General features: G+C 43.6%; 1 protein-coding gene across 3 annotated transcripts in view; it reads right to left on the reverse strand.

Moving 5' to 3' along the window:
* Nucleotides 1–27,325, reverse strand: part of TMEM184B (transmembrane protein 184B) — a 90,393-nt gene that overhangs the window by 25,260 nt on the left and 37,808 nt on the right. For all 3 annotated transcript variants that reach the window (XR_014454358.1, XM_083156477.1, XM_083156478.1), the window contains exons 4-6: nucleotides 25,526–25,691; nucleotides 16,114–16,204; nucleotides 11,481–11,556 (exon numbers count right to left, since the gene is read on the reverse strand). Coding sequence is in view for 2 of the 3 variants with exons in the window: in XM_083156477.1 (XP_083012603.1) it covers nucleotides 11,481–11,556; nucleotides 16,114–16,204; nucleotides 25,526–25,691 (333 nt within the window). In the remaining variant the exon portion in view is untranslated. The remainder of the gene's footprint in view (nucleotides 1–11,480; nucleotides 11,557–16,113; nucleotides 16,205–25,525; nucleotides 25,692–27,325) is intronic.

The following is a 27,325-nucleotide window of genomic DNA, read 5'->3' on the forward strand; positions in this document are numbered from 1 at the left end:
AGTGTTTGGTGAAGGTGTGTGCTGACGCCCAACATGCTGCTCTGCACAGTTCTTCCATTGAGGCCGCGCCTCTTTCTGCCCATGACGCCGCTACTGCCCTTGTAGAGTGCGCCTTGATTCCTTCAGGTGGATCTATCTCTTTAATCCTGTATGCCTCTGCTATGCATGACTTGATCCACCTGGCTATAGTTGTCTTGGTGGCTCCCAAGCCCTTGTTTTTTCCTTCTGATATTACAAAAAGTCTCTTGGTCTTCCTCCATGATTCCACCCTCTTCAGGTAAATCAGTATAGCCCGTTTGACATCCAATTTATGCAACCTATCCTCCTTTTCATTTGCCGGATTGTCGCAAAAGGTGGGGAGCACTATTTCCTGATTCACGTGGAATCGCCACACTACCTTTGGCAAGAAGTTGGGGTTCGTCCTTAAGACCACTTTGTTGCTGAATACATTCAGGAACGGCTCTTCAGCCCAAAGAGCCTGCAGTTCTGACACTCGCCTCGCAGATGTTATTGCCACCAAGAATGCCACTTTCAGCGATAACATTCTGGTGGACACTTGCTCCAGTGGCTCAAATGGTTCCTCTGTCAGGACATTCAACACCATGTTCAAGTCCCATGGCGCCATAGGGCTGTGAAATGAAGGCCTTATTCTCTTTGAGGCCTGTAGGAACCTCTGGACATATTTGTTATCTGCCAGTCTGATGTCCATCATAGCTCCTAAAGCCGCCACTTGCACCTTTAGAGAGCTCACCGAAAGGTTTCTTTCTAATCCTCTCTGCAGAAAGTCCAGCACCGAAGTGACCAGCTTATGGTCTTTACCTTCCCTTCTGCAGAGCTCTGTATATGCCTTCCATATCCGGTAATACGTTTTAGACGTAGTTTGTTTCCTAGCCTTCAGCAGGGTATCCACGACCTTTCTGGAAAACCCCTTTGCTACCAAGTTTCTTGTCTCAGCAGCCACGCCGTCAGATTCCAGTGGTCGGGCTGCCTCTGTACGTGAGGTCCTTGTCGTATCAGGTTTTCTATGTCCGGTAGTTCCCAAGGAGCATCCACCGCCATCCTGACCACCTTGGCAAACCAGGCTCGCCTCGGCCAGTAGGGCAGGACTGCTATGACCGTCATCCGTTCCTGTTGGATTTTGTTCAACAGTCTCGGTATCACTGGAAATGGGGGAAAGACGTAAGCCAGGCCCGTTCCCCAACTGGCGGTTAGGGCGTCCGCCTGCCATGCCCCTTGTTCCCAGTGCCTTGATATAAATTTTTTGGCCTTTGCATTGTACTTGGTGGCCATTAGGTCCACCTGCGGAACTCCCCAGTGGCTTGTCAGTATGTCGAATAATTGTGGGGACAGTTCCCACTCTCCTGGTCTTATTGCCCACCTGCTTAGGGCGTCTGCTCGCTGGTTTTCCTTCCCTGCGATGAACACTGCCGATAGGCTTAGGACATGTCCTTCTGCCCACTGGAGTATGTTTGCCGTCTCCATCAGTTCTCGGCTCCTTGTACCGCCTTGGCGGTTCACGTATGCCACTACAGCTCTGTTGTCTGATCTGATTACAACTTCCTTTTGCCACAGTTGTACCTGAAATGCCCGGCATGCCATAAGCACTGCCCTCATCTCTCTTACATTTGAGTGTGCCCTTGACTCGGCTTGTCTCCATTGACCTTGTGCTGTTCTTTTGCCGCACACAGCTCCCCATCCCGACTGACTGGCGTCGGTGGTGACTACTATCTGTTCCCTTTTTGCGAATGATCTTCCTTGCCTCAACCTGTTTGTGTCCATCCACCACCTTAGGTCTTCTTTTGCTTGCTTTAACAAGGAGATCCTTTGCATGGGATTCTTCCCGTCGCCATCCCATTGGGCTAGGAAGCACCCTTGTAGGTTTCTTGTATGAAATCAGGCCCATTTGATAGTGTCTAGTGCTGCCGACATGAGGCCTAACACCTTTAGACAGTCTCCTGCACATACTAGCCTTTTTCTCAGAAGCTTGATTACTTCTGACCTTAATTTCTCCTGCCTTTCTGGTGTCAATCTGACCCTCATGGCTTCTGTATCTATCACCACGCCCAGATACTTTGCGGCTCTTGTTGGTTCCAAGTGGCTTTTTTCCTTGTTTATAAGCCACCCGTGGTGCCTCAGATACTTCATCACCTTTTCTGTATGATCTCTCGCCATTCCTTCTGTCTTTGCCATAATCAGTAGGTCGTCCAAATATGGCCAAATTGTCACCCCCTCTTTTCTCAAGTTTGCTATGAGCACGACCAGAACCTTTGTGAAGGTTCTTGGGGATGTGGATAGGCCGAACGGCAGAGCCGTAAATTGGTAAGTAATTCCTTTGATTTTGAACCTTAGGTATTTTTGGTGCTGTTGACATATGGGAATATGTAAGTAAGCGTCTTTTAAGTCTATTGTTGTCAGAAAAGACCCCTGTTTGATGTCCGGGAGGATAGATCTTATCGACTCCATTTTGAAGTTTTGTGTCTTGACATATGTATTGAGTCTTCTCAAATCTAGAATGGTCCTGAAGCCCCCTGTCGCCTTTTTTACTACGAAAAATCTGGAGTGCCAGCCTTGGCCTTCTTGATCTTTGGGCACTATAACAACTACACCTTGAGAGATCATAGTCTGCAAGCTGCTCATTAGCGCCTCCCTTTCCTTCGGGCACCTTGGCACAGGGGATTCCTCCATCCAGTTCCCGGGCGTCATAATGAATTCTATTTTGTACCCGGTGGAGACCACTTCTTGGACCCACCGGTCCTCTGTAGATCGGAGCCAGGCCTGTTTGTACTCTAACAGCCTGCCCCCGACCCTGTCCCTGGCGTCATTGAGATGACTGCCTGAACGAGAACCTTCCTTCTTTGTTCCTTTGCCCTCGAAAGGAACTCCGATTTCCAAACCACGGCCGCCTATAGCTCCTTCCTGGCCTGTAAGTTCTCGCCTCTCTGAATTCCGATTGCTGGAACCTCTGAGACTTATTGAAGGGTTTCTTTGCACCCCTGTCTTGTGGAAGCCACACTGATTTTCCACCTGACACCTTCGTGATGATGTCGTCAAGCTTCTTTCCAAATAAATACTCCCCCTGAAATGGTAGGGATACAAGCTTATTCTTTGATTGGGCATCGGCTGCCCATGGTTTCAGCCACAGAGCCCTTCTCACTACCGCTGCGTTGGCGTTGACTCTTGCTGCCAGCCTGACTGCATCTAGTGAGGCGTCGCATACAAATTCTATGGCTACCTGCATATTCTGTACAATCTTCAGCAGGTCCGCTCTTTTGATGCCGTCTATCATATCCGACTCTAGGTCCTGACACCACGACCTGAGCACTCTAGAAGTAATTGCGATCGCTGAAGACGCTTTGATCGCCGCTCCTGATGTTACGTGTTGCTTACGCAACCCCATCTCCATTTTACGCTCCATGGAGTCCTTGAATATATTGGCGTCCTCCAATGGAAGCGTCGTTTTCCTAGATGTACGTGCGACAGCCGCGTCTACTTTAGGCGGTTCCTCCCACGTCTTAACTTCCTGAGGCTCGAAAGGGTACATTTTATTAACCCTTAGTGGTACCGCCACCTTTTTATCCGGGTGTGCCCACTCGTCCTCTACTACCTCTTTGAGTGTCAAGGACAGCGGGAATGTCTTAGTCTTTTTCTTTTTGTCTCTGAAGAGCAGATCTTGTAACTTGCCTTCCTCTTGTGCTACGTCTATATTAAGAGACTTGTTCACCAGTGTAAGCAGGTTATCCAGCAAGTCCGGATTAAACTCTAATTCTGCTTTTTCCTGCATCACTTCTCCTTCCTCAACTTCCTCCTCTATCGCAGGAGCCGGGCCTTCTTCTGAGTCCTCTGAGTTAGCAGAGTCAACCTCCCTAGGCCTTTTAGCCGACATTTTTGCCAGATCCTCCTTTGTCACGAAGGTATCTGCCAATGCTGTTCTAAGTTTTGCAACCAACTCTGTCATTTGTGAAGGTGCCAGTATCTGAGAACCTTTGCAATTATCACAAATAGACCCTGCACATTTGTCAGGAAGTGTTTTGTCACAGAGTGTGCATTTAGCCAGATGCATTTTTTTATGCTTGGCCTTTCCTTCTGCCTTTTCCTTGCTTGCTTCGGACCTGCCGAAGTACACACATTATGAATGCCTGACTATAACAACAACATTCCAAATAAATAAATAAAATAAATAAATAAAATAAATAAATCAATAAATAGATAAACTAACTGCCTTTCCTGCTTACCCTGACTTTGCAGGCTGCTTTCTTTCATCCTCCATATTATAGAGATTGCCTGAAAGTATCTGCACAAGGATACAATTCATTAAGTACAAGTATGCAGGCATATACACAGCCCTGGCCAAGCCTAGGGTCTTACCTTCACTCAATAGCCTCCTGCAGCTGCCTTCTGGAGAAGCAGTGGCGATATACACACAGTCCCCGGGTTCTTTCTCCTAATGCCGGCGTTTGCAAGAAACAATGGCGCCGTCCTGCGCCTGTGTGACGCTTAAATGGCGCTTGTCTATGACGCGAATCGCGTCCAGCACCATACAGGGGTTATTCCCCCATCATGCCCCCGCGCCATGACGCGCCACGCTCAGCCGCGTCGCGCCTACTGACGCGAGGTGACGCGCCCTCTGACGACGCGCCCTCTCTGGTGACGCGCTCGGCGTCCCCCAGCGTGGTAGGCTTTGCTCCCATCAGCGCCACCTGTGACCATTCCCGCGTCATGTGACACGGCCGTCGCCTCTGATGACGCGGCCGGCACCTCCGATACACGGAGCCTGACTCACCGCCTACAGCCGCCCGGCCATCCGACATTCATGTCCATGCCTGACAGGAACCACCTCCTGCGGCTCCTGAACCCGGGGTAAGTGCCCTAACTGCACCTGGCAGCAGGACGCTTGTATTGCAGTCTCCCCACCACGTTAGATGGCGGGAGAAGTTGCTCCTTAATAAGTCTCAGCCTGGACCACAATTGCACTGGGCAGAGGAGAAGGCAGCAGCCAGCCTCAGGGTAAGCATCTCTCATCTACCTGGAAAGGAAAAAAAAAGACACTGAGCCTAGGAAGGGGCAGTCCTTATATAGGGGAGGTGTCTTTTTTATTCCTTTCCAGATATCTACCTAAAGGGAGAGAACCCAGAGGTTGGCTGCCATGGGGAGGTAGAGGAAATATTGCTTCATAAAAACAGTTATTCTTTTTGAATAGCCCTGTATGGTATTAATGGCACTATAATGGGAACGACTGAGGAGGAAAGGGATCTAAGTGTCAGTATTGCAGGGGGCTTAAAGGCTGTTAAGCAATGTAACAAAAGCAATGATGAAGTCAGATGCTTGGTTGAATCTGTAGCAGGGAAAAAAAGAAAACCGTAATAATGGCACTGAAAAGGTCATTGGAGCATCCTAATCTACAGTGCTATGTTCAGTTCTGGAGGCCATATCTCCAGAAAGATATAAATACATTAGAGAGTGTACACAACTAAAATAGCGCTTGGCCTACAGTACAAAAAACTTACAAAGACTAAAAATCCATAATATTAGATAAGATTTGTCTCATAGGCATGTTGAATTGATGTTTGAGATTGTGGGAATGGGATGGGTATGAAATCCTGGCGTTCAAAATCCCGACCGTCAAAATCCCGACAAGAGGGCGGTGGATCGCCCCCCCCCCCCCCCCCCCCTTGCGGGCTTGCTGCGCTCGGCACACTAATTTATTCTCCCTCTATGGGTGTCGTGGACACCCACGGAGGGAGAAAGTGTCGAGATTTTGAACGCCGGGATTCCGACCGCTGGGATTTCAACTGCATCCCGTGGGAATGTCCCCTAGGATATTGGAGCAGAGGTGACAGTTATGCAAGAGATGACTGGCTGAGATGCCTATGATGATGCCAAGATGGCGGTGGAATGCAAATGCTGAATACAGGAAATAATAGATAGAGGAGAGCGCATGCTGGGGCAGACTGTGTGCCTGTCCATAGTTATGCCCCAACTAGAAGCAAGATGGCTGTGTACTCCATGACGGTGGTGCGCACATGCTAACATTGGATAACGGTTATTGAAGCCACGACCAGAAGTCGCAATGTGATGGCACACATGCATTCCACCGGAGTGGAACTCACGCGGAGACTGTATTATGTTTAAACACGAAGACTCCCTCTAGGTAACTTATAAGAAGTTGGTGTATTATTGGGACATATGTGCTAGAGTTTCATCTATTTGTGGGTTGCGTAGTGAGTCTCCTTATACACTTTTTATACCACTTCCTGCCTTGAATGGAGGATAAGTGAAACAGCTGGTTCCCTGGGTACATAAGGGCTTCTATGCTGTGCTGTGATAGATCCGCTGTATCTGACTGCTCCGATGCTTGACCTCGACAGAGAGCACACAGGTGCCCGAAACGTTGACATGGAAACCTGGTGAGTGCACTTTTATCAGCTACTATACTGTATATTTGGACCCGCTTCTATTAATGGATTGGGAAGCTGAGAAAGCACCCCCGTGGCTGACAAATGTGGATTGTGAGTACCACCTCTATGGCAGGTATTCAATGCTGTTTGCGAGTGGTGACAGCGAGCAGGGCTTCCTGCTCGCTGTCACCACTCACCCTGACAGCATTCAACACAGCCTCCGCATCCGCCAATTCCCCCTCGCTCCGTTTTTTGAGCGAGGGGGAATTGGCGGATGCGGCTCCAGAAGCAGCGAGACCCGCGGCTAAAAACTGCGAGTTTTCTGCAGCAGCCGCGGGTCTCGCTGTTTTGGGGAATTCTCGCCGTCCTGTGACGGCGAGGATTTCCCCAGTACGTTGAATAGAGCGAGCGGCCGGCGCGGGGGTTAAACAGCGAGGATCGCTGGTTTTCAGCAATCCTCGCTGTTTAACCCCCTTGCCGGCCGCTCGCTGCGGCATTGAATACCCCACTTTCTATCTATACACACACATACATACACTGGCTACCAGTTGACAGCTTGGGTTCGGTAGGATTTACCTACAAATCAAAATCCCGACGGTCAAAATACCGACAGCAATTGACAGACGGTCAAAATACCTACATCTAAAATATAGACAGGTCAAAAATTTGACAAATTTTTCATATTTTTTGGGGTCTATATGTTGACATGAACCCCGTGCTTCGGACACGGTGCCTCGCTGTACTCGGCACACTATTATATTCCCCCTCCATGTCCATGTACAAGTCGGTTTCAATGAATAAAAAACTTTTCGGTATTTTGACCTTGTCGGTCAATGGTTGTCGGTATTTTGACTGTAGGTAAATTGACCACATCCTGACAGTTTGGGGCCACCCAGACAATATCATGTTTTATATGAAAACTGACTTATTTATCAAATGAGTCGCAAATTTAATAGAGCATATAGTGAAGACATTGGCAAGGTTAGAAATTATGATTTTGTCCTTCAAACTTTGTTTTCGTCAAAGAATGCTGCTTTTGCAGCAACTACAGCATTACAGACTTTTGGCATTCTAGCTGTTAATTTGTTAAATAATCTGAAGAAATTTCACCCCACGCTTCCTGAAGCACCTCCCACAAGTTAGATTGGCTTGATGAGCACTTCTAGTGACTGCGCTGGCCACTCCATTACAGACAGAATACCAGCGGCCTGCTTCTTCCATAAATAGTTCTTGCATAATTTGAAGGTGTACTTTGAGTCACTGTCCTGTTGGAGGAGGAAATTGGCTCCAAATCAAGCGCTGTCCACAGGGTACGGCATTGCAAAATGGAGTGATAGCCTTCCTTATTCAAAATCCCTTTTACCTTGTAAAAATCTCCCATTTTATCAGCACCAAAGTAGCCCCAGACCATCACATTACCTCCATCATGCTTCACAGATGGCGTCAGACACTCTTCCCGCATCTTTTCACTTGTTCTGCATTTCACAAATGTTCTTCTGTGTGATCCAAAAACATCTGTCCATAACACTCTATTTCAAGTCTTCCTCTGTCCAATGTCTGTGTTTTTACACATCTTAATCTTTTCCTTTTATAGGCCAGTCTCAGATATGGCTTTTTTTTTTTGCAATTCTGTCTAGAAGGCCAGCATCACAGAGTTGCCTCTTCACTGTAGACATTGACACTATGGTTTTACGGGTACCATTTAATGAAGCTGCCAGCTGAGGACCTGTGTGAAGACTATTTCTCAAACTAAAGACTCTAATGTACCATTACTGTTCAGCACCGAGGCCTCCCACTTCTTTCTACTCTGGTTACAGCCTGTTTGTGCTGTTCTTTGAAGGGAGTAGTACACACTGGTAGAATATGTTCAGTTTCTTGGCAATTTCTCGCATGGAATAGCCTTCATTTTTAAGAACAACAGAATGTCGAGTTTCACATGAAAAAGTTCATTTTTCTGGCCATTTTAAGAGTATAATCGAACCCACAAATGTGATGCTTCAGATACTCAACTAGTGCAAAAGGAAGGCCATTTTTATAGCTTCTCTAATGAGCAAACCCATTTTCAGCTGTGCCAACATAATTACATAAGTGATTTCAAGGGTTTTCTAATAATCCATTAGTCTAACGCAAATAGCAAACACAATGTACCATTAGAACACCGGAGTGATGGTTGCTGGAAATGGGCCACTATACACTTATGTAACTATTCCTTTAAAAACAGATGCTTGTTTATGTGGTAAATGATTATACCAGCTGCAATGTATAGAGTATTTCTGATTAATTTAATGTTATCATGCAGAGCCTCACACAGGATCGCATCTTCATAGGGGCCAATAATATTGAGCCTCCGAGCCTTTGAGCCTTTATTGAGTATTCTTCTACTTAAACCTATTGCAGACCCTAAAGAGATCCATCCGAAAGTTTAAGACACCCAAATTTGCATGCTATACATTTGATTTTACATGAGAGCATAGCAAAAGGCAGTACAGGTACCACACTTATTAAACCTTGGTGCTCCTGGACGTTAATACTACTTTTTTGACGCTACAGCACTTGCTATTTTAATTCAATTCTACATCTTGAAAAAACCCTGATGAAGTCTCCCTGAGACGAAATGTATTGGGTTCTTTTACATATCAATGCTCAATTTCCTTATGTACAAGGGTGAAAGTTAAAGCTGGAAATGTACTGTATGAAATACTGCATTAACAACATCATATGAAACAGACTTTTAATAAATATTGCTTTTATGTGAACGTTTAATTCAGACACTAGCATTTTATACTAAGGCTTTATAGGTCAACCTACAGACCTCTATATAAGGTGCCAACCTACAATTCTTCTGTATACCATCTTTTTTCCTCCAAACAGGGAACTCTGTAGGTAAGGCAGCCTCATAATACAGGTTGAGTATCCCGTATCCAAAATGCTCGGGACCAGGAGAATTTTGGATAACGGATTATTCCGTATTTCGGAATATTTTAATATTTCAATGATGTATTTTGAAGTATCTTGCATTTATGCTGTATAAACACATAATATACACACAAATATATTTTATTACCACATAAAATACACACAAATATATTTTAATTGTTCAAAAAACAAGGTTTCAAAACGTGAAACAAAATGTGTGTACTATCTCAGCACTGAATTTGAATGCCAAGCAATCATTGTCTTGCACACATATAGTGCCAGCTACATATCATGTCCCCAGTGATGCTGTTACAAATGTCCCCAGTGAGTTTTTAGCAAAAAAAAATTTTTTTTTCACTTTCTGGAATGTCCGTATTTCGGAATAATTCGGATAACGGATATTCGGATACGGGATACTCGACCTGTACTATAATTGAAGCGAGAGACAGAGATATAGATATATATCAGTTTTGTTTGTTTTTCGTGTTTGCTGCATGCTTTTTGTTCTGTCAGTCGTCCTGATGAAGTGGCGCAGACCCCGCAACTGTTGACAATTCTGATTGTCACCTGTATGCTTTGTTTATACAAAAGGTTTTTTCACGAATGCCGCAGAGAGCCTGAGGACGGCAGCAGGCAGGGAGATGGAAGCCTCCCTGCCTGCCCCAGAACGTTTGTGGGGGGGGGGGGGGGCGGGGGGGAGTTGGGCTCCCCGGGTGCCAGGCAGCACAGGCTGCCCCCCGGGGGTGCCAGCAGGGGACCGGGTATATTCACTACACCCGATCATGCATATGTAATGATCGGGTGAAGTGAATATATGAATATCTAATGAGCGGCTCGGCTCCGGCCCCCTGCTGGCTGGTCTGTGTAAAAAAAATATATATATATATATATTTTTTAAAATTAAATATATATTCATGTGCTTACAGCACATGAATAAAAATAGCATGCCCCTCCTCAGAATAAAATTCCTGATTTTTGGACACCAAATGTAAAAAACAAAACACTTTATTTAAAAAGTTCACATTCCACTTCACCATAAAAAGATAGCGATTGCTACTCTGTGAATCATGGTGAAAAAAACCTTGAGATGTATTCGCCATCTGGTCATTGAATAGGGTGATTCACTGTTTTAGTAAAAAATTCGCCTTACAGCACAAATTCGCCATAAACACCTGGCGAATCAGCCTCATTGAATACCGCCCATTTAATCTCCAGGGGAGCACACCGGTGCATCATTTGTTCATCCAGAGTGCTGGACAGCTGCACGCTATCTATATAGATATATTGATATAGATAGATATGTCTATATTTTAGTCTTTCTGGGTCAGTTTTGTGAGAAGGGAAGAGAAAGGATCACGATAGAAACTTTTAAATATAAAAAAATATATTTTTTGTTTTATTTTGTTATTTAATAAAGGCCCAGGAGGGAAACATACCTCAAATGGAGGGTAGAACACAAGGATGTAAAATGAGCTAGGCTGTGGCATATGTGTGGCCCTCATTGAGAAAGACATGGAAATGTGAGTTCTACTGAATATGGCATGTTGCACATAGCAACCAATCAGGAGCATCCACCTATTTGGCACCTTCTAGAATATAAATCGGATTGATTTCCCATAGCAACATCCCATCTTTATAAATAAACCCCTGATTCTATAGGACTTCCATATCCAGTGTGAGCATGGAAATCATGTACAAGTGTCAACAAGACAATGTGCATCCTGAGTTTGTTAGTAGTTGGGCAGTTCATTTTTCCAATTAGAATAAAAAAAAAGGTATAAAACTATAGTATTATTTGTATCCCTGTAAATGGATTCTCTCACTAACCCATAACTTTCTCCACAGCAGTGCAGGGAACCAAATCCACTCCCAAGCCAGCTGGACCTCTGACCTAGCTTACTCATAACTCAAAATCCCTTTTATTGATTGGATCATAAATTCTATTTTCCCACCAGCGTAAGCAAAAAATCAGTCATATGTGCAGCACCAGCATTATTCTCTGAACCTGCATATTACAGAACTATTACTTGCATTATACTGGCAGAGTCAAAATAAAGGAATGAACACCCAGTCCACATTAAAGTAATAAAAAAAAAAGTGGTAAAATAAGCCTTATTTAAAAACAAACAAAAAAAACTTGTTACTAAGAGAAGCTTCTGGTAGACTTACCTGTTTACAAAAACGCAGGAAGCCTATAGAATAAGTCTTTCCCCATAGGCAGCATGTGCCATATATACAACTGGACCTACAAGAGGAGGAGAAAATAAAGTGAGGCTATGAAATAGATACCATGAGCACTTATACTATTGAGATGACTGTTTTGGGCAAAAGTCAAACAGGATCCAGAAAGGATTAGTATAGTACAGTGATGTCTAACCTTGACACTCCAGCTGCTGTTGAACTACATATCCCAGCATGCCGTGTATCAGTTTTAACATGGCCAAATAGTAAAACGGATGCAGGGCATGCTGGGATGTGTAGTTCAAAAACAGCTGGAGTGTCAAGGTTAGCCATCACTGGTATTGTAGATAGTGGTTTCAAGATAGGAGACTGAATAAAGCGGCCTACATAAGGGGAGATTTGCTAAGCATTCTTGGCGGTGCTAGATCGCTCAGAACCCTCAGCACACAGACATCCGTCAGGGCCAGCTTGCTGGATATTAATCACGGGCGATAGTGACGCACGGAGTTGCACATGGCTATTGCTATGGCCCTACACATGGAACGATGTAGGGGCATTTTCTAAGCAATCTAGTTAGATCACTTACAAAAGTCTATATGGGAACTCTTCTATTTTCCACTTGACGTCAAGAACTCATCAGTAAAGTGGAATATAGAAGAGTTCACATACAGACTTTTGTGAGCGCATCTTTTCATTCTGTATAACCCTGTTGTTGTAGGTCTTTTTAGCGTGTGGTGACATGCCATACATTGTGGAAAGTGCAGCTCATAGTGTGCACAAAAAATAGACCTTACCTTCTATTTGTAGTTTGATTGCTTAGACAATGCCCTGAAAATCGCTTAGACAATGCCCTGAAAATCGTCCTGTGTGTAGGCCCATAAGGAGAGAGACCCTCTCAATAGGTTACCAATATCTATTGGATATGGTAGTATCCTTTTAATTTGGCTCAAGACATTACATGGTGCACCCCAGAGTTATGTAATATACTGTACATAAGGTTAAACACACAGAGAAGTAAAGAAACTCAGGTGGGGCGCACTCTTATCCACAGAGACGGATTGTAAGTTCAGGTAAACTGATAAAACCATCATAAGTTACCTCATTGTTTTGGTCCTGCATCTCTGACATAGATTTCAACTATACGGCCAGTTTTTATTCTCGGTCATGTACACAAGGTCAGGAAATCATTGTTATTGCCGCAACTATTTAATGATTTATTAACTCATTCTTTCAATACATAGCAAAGGGAGGAATCTGGTGGACATATTTGACACAACCATACACATACGTTTAAACCAGCATCATTATATGATTATTATCTCCTGTATGTATAAATGACATATCATTAAATCATTTACTAACCCAAATTTATTGGTAACTGTACAAAGGAAATATGACTCACAATTTAAAGGTGACTACAGCAAGGGCATTTAAGATGGCTCTGCAACATTATTCAGCAATGTTATAGACCCTTATAGGCCTTTAACCACCTTCGGTGGTATGGCCTGGAAATTCTCAGGCTGAGCTGCAGGAGTAGTCTCTCCTGAGAAATTTCCAAGCATGCCACTGTAAAGAAAGATTTGCTGAGTCCCATGCAGAATTTAATGGCGTAGCGCTTTCGATTGTTAAGCTTCAACTGAGCCTGGAGACAGGGGTCCACTAAAACCACTATACGAACCACACGGAAACTCGTAGGCGACGGACGCTCGGTGTGTGTTGAAGCTGACTTTCCCCTCCATTGAACCCGCATGGAGAAGGCATGCTGTGACATACAGTCGCATTAGAAAAAAATAGGTCTCATTACTTTTTATACAAACCCTGTATGCATACAGCCATTGTGGGTGCCCAGGCTACCACCTACTTGCTTTCCATCTTACCAATGTTATTAACCCCTTCACGACATTGCCTTTTAAGGTAATTTTTTTTTTTTTTTTCCTCCTTGTGTTCAAATAAGCGTAACTTTTTTAATTTTCCGGCTATATAGACACATGAGGGCTTTTTTTTTGCGGGACAAGTTGTACTTTCTAATGGTACCATTTACTATACCGTATAATATTCTGGGGAATCAGGAAATAATTCAATGTGGGGTAAAAAAAAAAAAAAACGCAATTCCACAATTTTGCGCTGGTTACGTTTTTTTTGGAGTTCATAGTTCGTTTAAAATGATGGGTTATCTTTATTCTATGGGTCGTTACGATTCCGGTGATACCAAACTTATATAGTTTTCGTTACATTTTACCACTAAAAAAAAAAATAGAAAATGTTACGGTTTTTCGAATTTGCGTCGCGTCGCCATGTTCTGCGGCTTATAACTTTTTTATTTTTCCACCTACGGACCTGGGTGAGGGCTCATTTTTTGCGGGCTGAAGTGTACTTTTTAATTAATACCATTATGGGATATGGGCGACTTTCTGATCTCTTTTAGCTATTTTTTTTTGGGTAGGCGATGCGACCAAAAAGCGTAGTTTTGGCGTTGGGGATTATTTTCCGTTTACGCCTTTAACCGTGCGGGATAACTAATGTTATATTTTAATAGATCGGACTTTTAGGAACGCGGCGATACCAAATATGTTTATTTTTTTTATTATTTATTTATTTTTATTTGGGAAATGGGGAAAGGGGGGTGATTTGAACTTTTAATATTTTATTATTTTTTTTTTATTTTTAAACTTTATTTTTTTTTTTTTTTACTTTTACTACAAGGCCCCCTAGTGTACTTGACCACTAGGGGGCGCGATCGCCTGTACTAGGTTCAGCCATAGAGCTCTATGGCTGAACGTAGTGATTTTTTTCACTTCCTATTACATCCTGCCTGAGGCAGGATGTAATAGGTATGAATACACGGACAGCACAGGGGTCTACATTAGACCCCTGGCTACCATGGCAACCGATCGGCACCCTCCGATCGCGCTGCGGGGGGCCCCGATCGGCGCCGGAGGGGGGCGCCCCCCCTCCGATCAGCTATTTAAGCACTGCGGGCGCTTTGCCCGCGGTGCTTAAAGGGTTAAACGGCCGCGATCGGCGAACTCGCCGCTCGTGGCCGTGAGAGCAGGGACATGGCTGTAATATACAGCCATTACCTGCTCTCTTTCAAGCCAGCTCACTCCGTGAGCTGGCTTGATTCACCCCCAACCGACATATGACGTATATATACGTCATATGTCGTGAAGGGGTTAAAGAGTGCTGGACACCTGGCTTTAGAGGCTTAGGAGTTTATGTACTAAGCCCCAGAAAGATAAAGTGGCCAGAGATAAAGTACCAGCCAACCAACTTCAAACTGCCATGTTATAGGCCGTGTTTGAAAATGACAGGTAGGAGCCGATTGGCTGGCACTATCATGGGCCACTTTCTCTCTCTCCAAGGCTTAGTACATAGACCCCATTGTTATTAGCAATGAAGAATCCTTCAGATACAAGTAGAGGATCAGGACTGCAGCATGTAAACTGTACGGGTAGGATAGGGACAGGATTCATACATGTGAGAGCGGTCACAATAGGAGCTATACACATTCTCATGCTTTCTGTTTAGTTGTGTATGTTTACATAGAACTGCTTCTATTACTTTAGCATTGGATGGGTAATCATTCATTTGTAATGAAACCCCAGCCATTTATTAGTGATTTCATTCAAGACAATTGCATTATTCTGTACTGCACATGTCCTATCTTTATACCCACATAGACTTTAATACAGTTCTATTAAATGGTACTGAGAATTTATACAACCAACATGGAAAGCATTGGTCAGGAGATGGATCTATGAAAACAGAAGTGAGCCAGTGGAGAAGATGCCCATGGCAACCAATTAGTTGCCACCTATAACTTTATTGAATGCACTTGATAAATGTTACCGGATTGGATGCTATAGGCAAATGCTCCACTCTTTTCCTCGCTTCACACATCTCCCCCATGTGCTTAATTGGCTCTATGTTTGATATCTGCTCAATCACTATATAAGGGGAACAATTTGTAAACATGGAGAGGAAAGAGTTTAATACAAGCCATTTGATACAAGCTGAGGGGCACTTTGCAGGCGCCCCTCACAAATTAGATCTCAGCAGCATCTTTATTTGTGGGCGATAGAGTGTGCATACACAGAAAGCCACCTGACTTTCCGGTTTCTCCTAGGACAGGGCTGGTTCAAAAGTCTTCTTTTACAAATGGATGCGGCCGTAAAGACTGACTAGAGAGAAGACCCCCATTTATATGGGAGCATACAATGTAAATGGACTGCATGCAACACTGAATCAGGTGTGGCAGGTAGGTGGTTCATGCGTGTTTTTGTGGAGCTTGCCCTTAAATATTGGTAAAATGTGAACATATAATAAAAGATAAAAGGGGATGCAGTTGAAATCCCGGCATTCAAAATCCCGACCGCCGAAATCCCGACACTTTCTCCCTTCGTGGGTGTCCATGAGTGTCCACCCATAGAGGGAGAATAAATTAGCGTGCCGAGCATAGCGAGGCACCGAGCCCGCAAGAGGAGGCGATCCACGTCCCCCCCTTGTCGAGATTTCGGCGGCCGGGATTCCGGCGTCAGGATTTTGAATGCCGGGATTTTGTATATATTCCAATAAAAGCATTACAAACAGGTTTCCATGTACAATGTATGCAAGTACTCACTCAATGGATTTCCCTCGGATCTCACTCATGATATTGCTTTCTCCTCCAAGATATTCATAGCAAAGGCTTAGGAAGTTGTAGATAACAAAAGCTGTAAACAACAAGCTGTGTTACGTGTCTGTCCAAACCTACATAGGGGGGTAACTATGAATGGCACAGAAACAGTAGCTTTTTTTTTACAAATAAATTAACACATACTGTATCCCTCCATTACAGTTTTCAATGAAATATGAATATGTACTAAACAATTTCAGTAAAGATTCCACAGATGTGTGCAGCAATACACTTTCAGTAGGACTGACAGCCACATAAAAATCATAAAAAAAGCCCAGTGTCTCCTTTTCATCAGCGACCAGAGATGGTCGCTGATGAAAAGGAACCTCTGCTGGGGGAGCCGCAGAGGTAATTAGCTGGTCGCAGGAGCAAGCTCCTGCGACCAGCGATTGGAAAGGGGCTGAAAACAGGAGCACGCACCCGGCGATTTATCGCCGGGGCACACTCCCAATCACTGGCAATATGGTCGCCAGTGACCATATTTCCAGCGATTTCAGCCCCCATCGCCCCAGTGTGTACACAGCATAAGATTATGGAACCAAACAAGCAATATACATAGATTTGTTTTTCTATGTATTCAACAGATTTAGGGCGGTATTCAATCCCGGCCGCTCTTGTTCAATGCTGCTGTTACAGACAGCATTGAAGGCAGTTTCTGTCAAATAGATAGGACTTTAAAACAAGTCACGTCCATTTTTGACAATTGGTGGACTTTCTGACACAATGCAATATATTATATATATTTATACACAAGGAAATTGGTTTCTGAATGGACTGTACAATTGGCAAAAACAATCCACATTACCAAAAGGCCTTATTCTACAACAAACCTCCAAGGACTAGGACAAGGAATTTAAGGCAAATCCCAAGATTCAATAGTTTTCCCTCTGGCCTGTATCAGAGTGGAGATAAGTTGCTGAAACCTGGAGCAGACTTGGCTCATTCCATTCCCATTATTACAGTCTGAATACTGAAGTTACATATTAATAGCTCCCACCAACCGCAAAGGTTAACTGCAGTTAGTAAGTCTGTTCAAAAAGACTGAAGGCAAAATGAAGTGCAATTCAGTTCCCTACTCACCAGCCCATGCTAGCCTCTCCACTTATGGATAAGACACAAAGTCAGGTCCTACACACCCAGATCAGAATCTCCCCTTTTGAAAACATTCTTAACATTTACCAAAGAGAAAACAATAGCTAATTCCACCATTTTATGGTGCTTACAATAAACCGTTGGAAAAGTAATTAACATAATTAAGTAATTAACATAATCTGGTGTATCCAATTCTCCACAGCAAGTCTGGTATTCACAGTGCTGTAATATTTCATCTAGTGCTATGTAATTAGTAAATTACCCTGTACACAAGTAAATGGCCATATAGAGACTTTTCCATTTAAAAACAAAAAAGAAAAAAAAAAAAACAGACCAACAACCTCATGAGAATAGTGATACAGTATTTGCATATTAAGTTAGGGCAGACACTGTATTCATCTGTACACAGTGGGCAGACACACACACACATGCAAACAAGTATATACACAAGCTATGATGCACTTTCTGAGCCAGCTCACAGCATGTGATTTGTACAGACGCCGATATCAGTACAAGCTACCTTCACATATACCAAAGCCTTTTGGGGGGGGGGGGGGGGGGGGGGCTACGGGGGGGATGAAGCCATAAGCAATTTAAAAAGTTACAAATACATATACTAAGATATTAGGTATTGCCTATAGATTGTAAGCTTGTGAGCAGGGCCCTACTACCTCTATATCGATCTGTTACTACCCAGTTTATTTTATCACGGTTTCTATTTGTAAAGCGCAGTGAAATATGCGGTGCTATATAAGAAACTGTAAATAAATATTGTGACTGAAAGGACTTCTACATTAGTGTGCACACCTTATTATTTATTATTAACTGTCGCCTGCCGGACTTACAAGGACCCCTGTTGGATGGGGGAAAGGAGAATGTGGACTATGAACCTCCCTGGTAGATAAATATCAATATGAACAAAAGAACTGGGAGTGAAGTTCTTTTGTTCATATTGATAGATATATATCCCACACACTCACAGTCCAGGTACTAAGGATATCTGTATGCATGATAACATGTGGCTTATTCCCTCAGTCACTTTGATATACTGTGCAACGCGTGATGAAGCAGGGACATCCCCAATGTCTGCACATTGAGTCCGTCAGGGGGACTGTGTTTTGGAAAACTGCTTTAATACAATGAACTTATTGTATTTTTAGGCTTCTAGAGAAAGAAGAGAAAAGACTCTCTCTTTGTTGGGGCACTCTTGAATTGTTAAGATTTAAACAGTAATGATAATATCACATATGTAGGTATTGAGTGAACCACACAGACCACTTGCCAATGTAAAGCCCAGAAATGGAAAAAATATCCGGCTGAAAATGCTAGATAACAAAGTATTTAGGAGAACGGAGCTGCGGTACTCCGAGTCCTATTTGTGAGAATATTGCTAATATTAAAATATAGCTTTTAATGAGAACTCTTAAAATATACTAGACAAACATGTAGACAAGACAGGGACATGTATACATATAAACAAAAGTTTGTGCAGCAGGGTATTGCAGTGCAGCACAGTCAGATACCGCTATTGGTAACAATACACACTGTATACATATAAACAAAAGTTTGTGCAGCAGGGTATTGCAGTGCAGCACAGTCAGATACCGCTATTGGTAACAATACACACTGTATACATATAAACAAAAGTTTGTGCAGCAGGGTATTGCAGTGCAGCACAGTCAGATACCGCTATTGGTAACAATACACACTGTATACATATAAACAAAAGTTTGTGCAGCAGGGTATTGCAGTGCAGCACAGTCAGATACCGCTATTGGTAACAATACACACTTTAGCTCCTGTGTTGTGACTTTCTACATACGTGGTTAAGTTATTGCAACAAAATTGCTGTATGCAGTAGAGTCTGGATGGGTGGAAATGCACCCGTCACATTTGCACACAGGAAATGTTCCTTTACCTGAGTGATCGGTTACTGCCACAGATGGCCAATTCTGACACGCTGCAAAATTCAGGTATCAATATTTAGAACATACAACACATAACTGCCGCCAAGGGCCAATTTGTACACATTGCAGTATTCAGGTCTCAGTGTTTGGAACATTCGATAGTTATCATTAAGGTATCAGAACTTCTTTACACATTGTGGTCCTATTGCTGCCACGGCGGGCATAAAAATTCGCTAAAAATACGCTAAAAATACAATCTTCAATCCAGCAGAGCAGTCAGAATATGTAGCAATACGTGCATGCAGTACAGACTATTAACATTCAGACTTCACTGCCGCTGGTATACACTTCTAAACACCGGTAATGATAGTTAATACTATTGGTGTCGGCGGCTAGTATGTCGACAGGTTAGGCTGTGCTATTCAAGGCGACTTTCTGATTTGGTACATGCAGCAGGCCTATAAATATTCAATCAAGATAGGTGATTATATGCACGCTATTAACATTCAGACTTCACTGCCGCTGAGATACACTTCTAAACACCGGTAATGACAGTTAATACTGTTAATGTCAGCGGCTAGTATGTCGACAGGTTAGGCTGTGCTATTCAAGGCGACTTTCAGATTTGGTACATGCAACAAACCTATAGATATTCAATCAAGATGGGTAATTATATGCACGGACATCGTATTTCGCTCTACAGATGAGTGACGTTAAGTGTAGCAGGTACTCCCGCGGTGTAATTGGATGGGTATCGGGAATACGGGAATGGGGGACGGGGAAAGGTAAGGGGAAGGAGGAAAAGAGGAAAGAGAGGGGGAGGGAATGGGGAGGAAAAAAGAAAAGGAGGATGTAAATTAGGGGTCAGGGGTCTGACCGTAACCACACGTGTGTTGGTGATCCCACCGACTTTATATACCCATAGCAATGGCGGGATTGTCTGGTTAGAGGCTGGAAAGTCTCCTTTCTCTAGTAACCCATTTACTCTCCAGGGCGCACCTCCACCCGAAAAATTGTGAAAAATAGGGAGACTTACTATCCCCTCTAATCATTCTCGATTGTGGACCTTTCTCATTTCTTTCCATCAAAATTGAAATAAATTGTTATCTCTTGTGCACCGGTCACCACCCCTTCCCCTTTTCCCCTGAAGTATGTATTTTTAGGCTTGTCATCTATTTTTTCGCTACATTGGAACGTGAGAGAATAGCCACTAGATGGCGCATTTCCTTGTTTATTTTTTATCACAGCAGGAAGGTACTAGTGTTGTTAATATTATTGCAAAATATATAGCTAGCTACACTCTCATGTATACATTGTATAAAATACAAAAATATGTAATAAACTATAGGCGAGGTGTGGGGTCAGCCAAGAAACTAGTTTTGCTTATGCATTTAAGGGGAAAAAATATCTATAATTTTGACATTTAAATAGCAATATTCAAATGGGAGTTGACAGTAAGGTGACTTTAATTCAGCAACAATTTAAACCATTCTTACAGGCCATCCCCTGTCCTTCCTAAAGCCAAAATCCAATCTCCTCAAATTGCAGCACATGACAACCCTTGGTGACAACAATAACGTGTTGGGAAACTCATTTAGAAACCTGGATGAGGAGGGAAAGGGATTAGAAGGCTCTCCGTTATTAAACAAATCATTTATCAGACAAAACTGGACACAAAGGGCAGGGACAGAACACTAGAGAGCAAACACAGCAGCTAATAAGAGCTTTAAATGAACCAAAGTGTGATTCTGTCTGGTATAGGAGAGTAAAGGGGCTACACACTAGGACAGGCATTCCCAACCACGGTCCTCAAGGCACACCAACAGTGCAGGTTTTCTAGATATCCAGGCTTGAGCACAGGTGACTTAATTAGTAAGTGAGGGATTCTGATTAAACCATCTGTGCTGAAGCCTGGATATCACTAAAACCTGCCCTGTTGGTGTGCCTTGAGGACTGTGGTTGGGAATGCCTGTCCTAGTGTGTAGCCCCTTTACTCTCCTATACTAGATTTATCCACAATGCTGGATATTAATTGCCAGGCGACAGACGCACAGGGCCATGCATTGCTATGCCCTTACAAACGGAGCGATGTAGGGGCATTTTCTAAGCGATCCAGCAAGATTACTTAGAATATGGCCCTAAATCACTATGTGTGTAGGCCCCATAACAATAGTGAGAAAAGGGGAGGACAACATTGTGCTCTGTAAAGCGCTGCGGAATCTGTGTGCGCTATATAAGAAACTGTTAATAAATAAATAAATAAAACTAAAGGCTGGTCAGAATAGCCCTATACGTATAAAGTAACAGCTGTAAGAACATAAAGGTGCGTACACACGTACAGATTTTTCTGTCTGATCAATATGGTGGGAACAAAAACCTGGAAATGTGTGGGAGCAAATGACAATCAAAAAATTGTTCCCAAATGCTTGAAAACAGACAGTGATCAGTCAGACAAATTGTTTAAATCATTCTGATATAACAAATGTATCAAAGCATATATTTTTTCTGTTTTCCTGCATTTGGGTGGACATTTTTGAAGGTCATAGGCTCCCATACATTTCCAGGTTTTTGTTCCCACCAGATAGATAAGTCAGAAAAATCTGTACGTATGTACGCACCTTAACGCTGGCTACACACTGGACGATAGATTTTGCTGGTACTATCTAAAGCAGGCATGTCCAACGTTGGCCCTTTAGATGTTGTGAAACTACACATCCCAGCATGCTTTGCCACAGTTTTACTATTAGAGAATGCTAAAACTATTGCAAAGCATGCTGGAATGTGTAGTTTCACAACATCTGGAGGGCCAACGTTGGACATGCCTGATCTAAAGGATGACATATCACTTGCAAAGGACATCTTTTACAGACATATCACGATGCCCTTGCAGCACAGCCGATGTTTGCTATATATGAGTATCTGGCTGTGTGTATACGCGACCCGTCACCCACCTGTACACTTACTACAGAGACCACTCAATTTGAATGCCTGCCCAGTTGGGATGTCTGCACAGACATACTGAGGGGTAGATTTATTAAGCTCGGTGAAGTGATAAAGTGTCTGGTTTTTATCACTGGCCAATCAGCTCCTACCTGTCATTTTTCAAACCAAGCCTGTAACTTCACAGGTAGGAGCTGATTGGCCGGTGATAAAAACCAGACACTTTTATCACTTCAACGAGATGAATAAATCTGCCCCTGAGTGGCTTATCAGTAAGTGTGTATGAGTACTAAAATCACCTGGCAAATATTGCACGCTGCAGGCAGGTTGGGTAAGTATTTACTAAGCCTTGGAGAAGGCAACCAGTATAGATAGGAGAGTATTGCTAAGTACACAATAGACATTTCTGGTTGGAACAACAAAAGTCTAAATATCATCTAGTGCGGACACACTATGGGGGTTATTCAGTGTGGAATCCTGGGCAACTGGACAGGCAGAATTCAATGTTCAGCCTTCCGAGTGGCGAAAAGGGGCATGTCGGTGAAAATGGCAGTGGATTGTCAAGAAACGGCCGTGAATTCTGACAATCCAAGGCTGTTTCCGAAAAACAGATCCGACTGGGTTTAAAGTCTAATCTATTTTGTCAAAATCCGCCTTCAATGCGGTTGGAAACGGCAGTGTTAAATAGCACCTGGGAATGAATACAGCCCAAAGTTGCTGATGATGCACGCCGCCATGAGTCACCAGCAACATGCCTGCTGCATTCCCCCCAATCACCTTGCTGTTACGGCCAGCATTGGCAAGTGTGTAAGCTCCCCATCGCTCTGGGGATGTATCGTTTAGTGTGTACCTAGCATAAAGATACATTGTGGACATCAGACTATCAGCAATCCGTGAGGAAGGAATGGTCTACAAAGACAATCTGTGCACAAATGCATCTGCTGCAGTACCCCCATGGGAAGTGGCTGCCTGTATGTTGCTAGGAGACTGTACAGCAAAGTGTCCTTTCCAGTCGCTGACACCTAACACCTTTCAGACCTGTCATGACCACTTACAGAGAACACTGTCAAGCATCTAAAAATAAGTAACTTACAAAAGCCTCAGGGAAAAAATAAATAAAAAAAAAACAACAGTATTCAGACCTTATATATGGAAATACACTTAAAAAGTAGATCTACTACCGGAACCAGAAAGAACAATCTGTGAGTAGCTAGATTGTGGCAAAAATCAGAGTATGTTTTGCCACTGGGAGGTCTATAGATAGTGGTAAGCAGCACAAAATGCAGGGTAACCCTCTTAATAAATAGAATGAGCAGTAGGGATGCCAATCCCGGGGCATTTTTTCAATCCCGGGATTCGGGATTGAAAAATGCTCAATCCCGGGATTCCCGGGATTGGCTTCCCTAATAATAAAAAACACCCTGTCCGCCCGAGCGCTGGGTGGGTGGCAGGGACCGCTGGGTGGGAGGGCGGGTGGGTGGCAGGGACCGCTGGGTGGGAGGGAGGGTGGGTGGCAGGGACCGCTGGGTGGGAGGGCGGGTGGATGGCAGGGAGCGCTGGGTAAGAGGGCGGGTGTGTGGCAGGGACCGCTAGGTGGGCGGGTGGGTGGCAGGGACAGGGACCGCTGCCGCTGGGTCCCCGTGAGCGCTGAGTGGGTGAGCGGGCGGGTGTCCGGCCGTGAGTGCTGCCGGCCGTCAGCGCTGGGTGGGTGGGCGGGCAGGTGGCCGGGAGCGCTGGGCGGGCGGGCAGCCGTGGACGTGCGGCTGTGCCCTGCGCAGCGTGACCTCGTCACGCTGCGCACTGCGGGGTATGGGAGAAGCCGGGCAGCGTCTGAGTGCTCAGACGCTGCCCGGCATTAAACTGCGCATGCGCAGTTTAATCCCGAAATCCCGGGATTGGAAATTCCAATCCCGGGATTGAAATCCCGGCGTTTTGGGGGCCAAATCCCGGGATCCCGCCGATCCCGATCCCGGGATTGGCCACCCTAATGAGCAGTGACCAAGCCTGCTAGGTTATATAAACTTTATAGAAAGACTCCTTAATAAACCACACACTGACGATTGTTACACTGGCAAACTGGAATGCTGTATATTAGTTTTCGCACCCCTAATTTTGGCTAAGGTAAAATAAAAAAGCAGAGAAACAATGGGCCTTATTCTAGTTCACTTTTTCTGACAAAATCCTTCTTAGATGGACATAACCATGTGCACTGCAGGTGGGGCAGATGTTACTTGTGCAGAGAGAATTAGATTTGGGTGGGGTTTTACTTCAAAGTGAGATCTATGTTGCAGTGTAAAAATAAAGCAGCCAGTATTTACCCTGCACAGAAACAAAATAACTCCCCCAAACCTAATTCTCTCTGCACATTTTACATCTGCCACCTGCAGTGCACATGGTTTTGTCCATCTAAGAAGGATTTTGTCAGAAAGAGTGAACTAGAATAAGGCCCAATGTCTCTAGTTGGCAAGCTCTTTGACAAGCTATGCATTTAACACAATAGCACATAGGAGCAACAATGTTTTACTTGGCAAGGAGAGAAAGGGTCAGTAATAAACCTGTCACATGGCCTTCAATACCCTGGGTTATTACAAGTGAACACAGAGCCATGCAGGAAACTGTGCGGCGTGAAAGCAACCAGTTGCAATAAGCCAGGTCATATGGAATTTCAACTCCGGTAGCGAGCAGGATTGAATATGGGTTCAACCCAGCTCCAGGGACAGTGTGAAGGCGTAAGCAGAGTTGCAGTCAGCCAACTTGAGACCAATTGACGGCAACCCAGCAATAAACCGAAAGGGATATTTAACCATACAATAAAATGGCAGCCATATGCACAGTGCTGGCTCTGACCACCCATCCCCAATTCCAGGGCCACCCAACCATTCCCCCCCTCCCCATAACAAACAACCTGAATGCTAGAAGGGAGGAGAAATCCATTCTAAGGCTGTTACCTTGGAGTACACAGGAGCCAGAAGAGAGCAGGCAGTAGCTTTAAGATCAGCAGAGATCCCCCAGAGCCTGCAGCCTTGCAATACCCTCCGTAGAACCCAGGATTATACACAAATATGTAATTATAAGAATGTACTGTTTTGGGAAATAAATTTGACACATAATGCAAAATTATGAGCTTTTGGGCCACCTCACCTGACTACAGATATGTCCACATACACATTCCGCCTAATTAGCCGTACAATTTGATCTGCAACTGCCACTCCTCATGAAATTTTCTTAAAATATTCTACATTACACAAATTGTTTTGCGTTGGAATCCATCCAATCGGTACTCGTGGTGGGGCGTCTTAGCCATACTAGGCATTTCATAGATCAGATCATAAATGAAGCACAATGAGAAAGGTGTATGGAGGCACCACTCTGGGTGTGAGATGTAGGGGCGGGTGTTTAATATGTGCTGACAAACTTACCCTCATAGCAATCCCGGACTGTATCAAAGTACACATAGTACTGGTCATTGGTGAAGAAGAGGAGGCTAAGCCAAGAGTCAAAGGCGAATATTGGGACAATGAAGAGAATTCGCACAATGTGCCGCTGCTCATTAGGGCAGTTGTAGGAGCGTAGGTGCATGTAGATCTATGGAAATAAAATGCAGAGACAAATGAATGCTTATGCTACGTGAAGCAATCTCACAGTCATGATCTGATCTAGCTAACATGCGACCACAGTGGCTAGAACACGCACACTCGGTCCATTGAGAGACAGGATCAGTGTCCCATATGGTCACACAGAACAGGTTTATTCCTGCTGCACTGAAGTCTGGGAACGTCCACGTGCAAAAGCAGATTATGATACTTTAACTCCATTAAGCGACATGGATGGTAATGATCAGATTAGCAGCAGACTCCACATTATTACAATGAGACTACTCAATACCAACTACAATAACCAGCACGTGGTAAGCTATAGCCATCACAAGAAAACAATTATCTAAAAATAGGAGTGTATGTTCTGTTGCCACATTAATTCATACAATCGTATAAAGAAGGTTTTCATATATACACAAATATTAGTCTCATGGAAAATACAGTTATTAAATACAGTAGCTGCAGATCCGGAAACATTGTTGGTTATGGCTGCAATTTCCTATTCCGGAGGAGCATTGTCAGTATGTTCCACAAATAAAATTTTCCTCTTTGAAAGCTAATTTCTTATGGCAAATATTTACCACAATGCATCTTCTCATCTTCTGCAAGATACAAACAGTCTGCTCTCATTACGAGCAGTAAATCTTATTTGTTAATAAAGAGATCAAGTGACTCTGATCACATGGATTTTAATTAGAATCGTCCAAGCCTTGAAAAGACCGGAAAATACAAATTGTCTCCATCACAGATCAGCCACAAACAAAAATCAAACTGCTTATGTGGGGTGAAACGGTCTGACCGTAACTAAAACCTGTATCCTAAACACATTTTCCCCTAAAATATTTTAATTCTGATCATGGTTGGCAAAATGTACATTAATTCCCATTAAAAGTTTCATTATTTTCTTTATTTACATACAAAATTTAATTGAAACATTTATCAAACGGTGAAGAATGGAAGAGAAGACTTAGGGCAGGTTTCAATGGCGCTATTTCCCTTTCCCTCTATTCAATGCTGTCGGAAACAGGAGCATTTAAGGCTGATTTCGACGAAACAGATCAGACTTTAAAACGAGTCGGATCTGTTTTGTCGGAAACGGCGATGGATTGTCAAATTCATGTCCGTTTCTCGATAATCTGTAGCCATTTTTGCAGACACGCCCACTTTCCGACACCACTCGACAGTTGGAACACCACTCGACAGTTGGAACATTGAATTCCACCTATTAAGTTGCAGTTGTCCTAAAATGGCCCAGGATTCCTACTGTCTGGATGTTCTGACAGTTGGAATCCCACATTAAATATCCCCCTTATTGGTAAACTGCAAAAAAAAAAAAAAAACACACGCAAAAAAAATTAAAATATAAAAAATAAAGTAAAAACACGGAGAAACTAACCAGCCACAAGAACAGCAAAAAAATACTGTAGTCTACATTAGTGCTTCTCATATTTAGTCATCGGGACACAAACGGTGCATACTGTATTTTCCAGGTCACCTCACAGAATCACAAGTGAAGTAATTAAATCCTCCTGTGGATCTTATAAAATATATCAGTAATGAATACACCTGTGCTCCAAGCAAGGAGATACAGAAAATATTCACTACGATAGCCCTTTACACCAA

The sequence above is a fragment of the Crinia signifera genome, chromosome 8, assembly GCF_055691185.1.
Source record: "Crinia signifera chromosome 8, ASM5569118v1, whole genome shotgun sequence".
Lineage (NCBI taxonomy): Eukaryota > Metazoa > Chordata > Amphibia > Anura > Myobatrachidae > Crinia > Crinia signifera.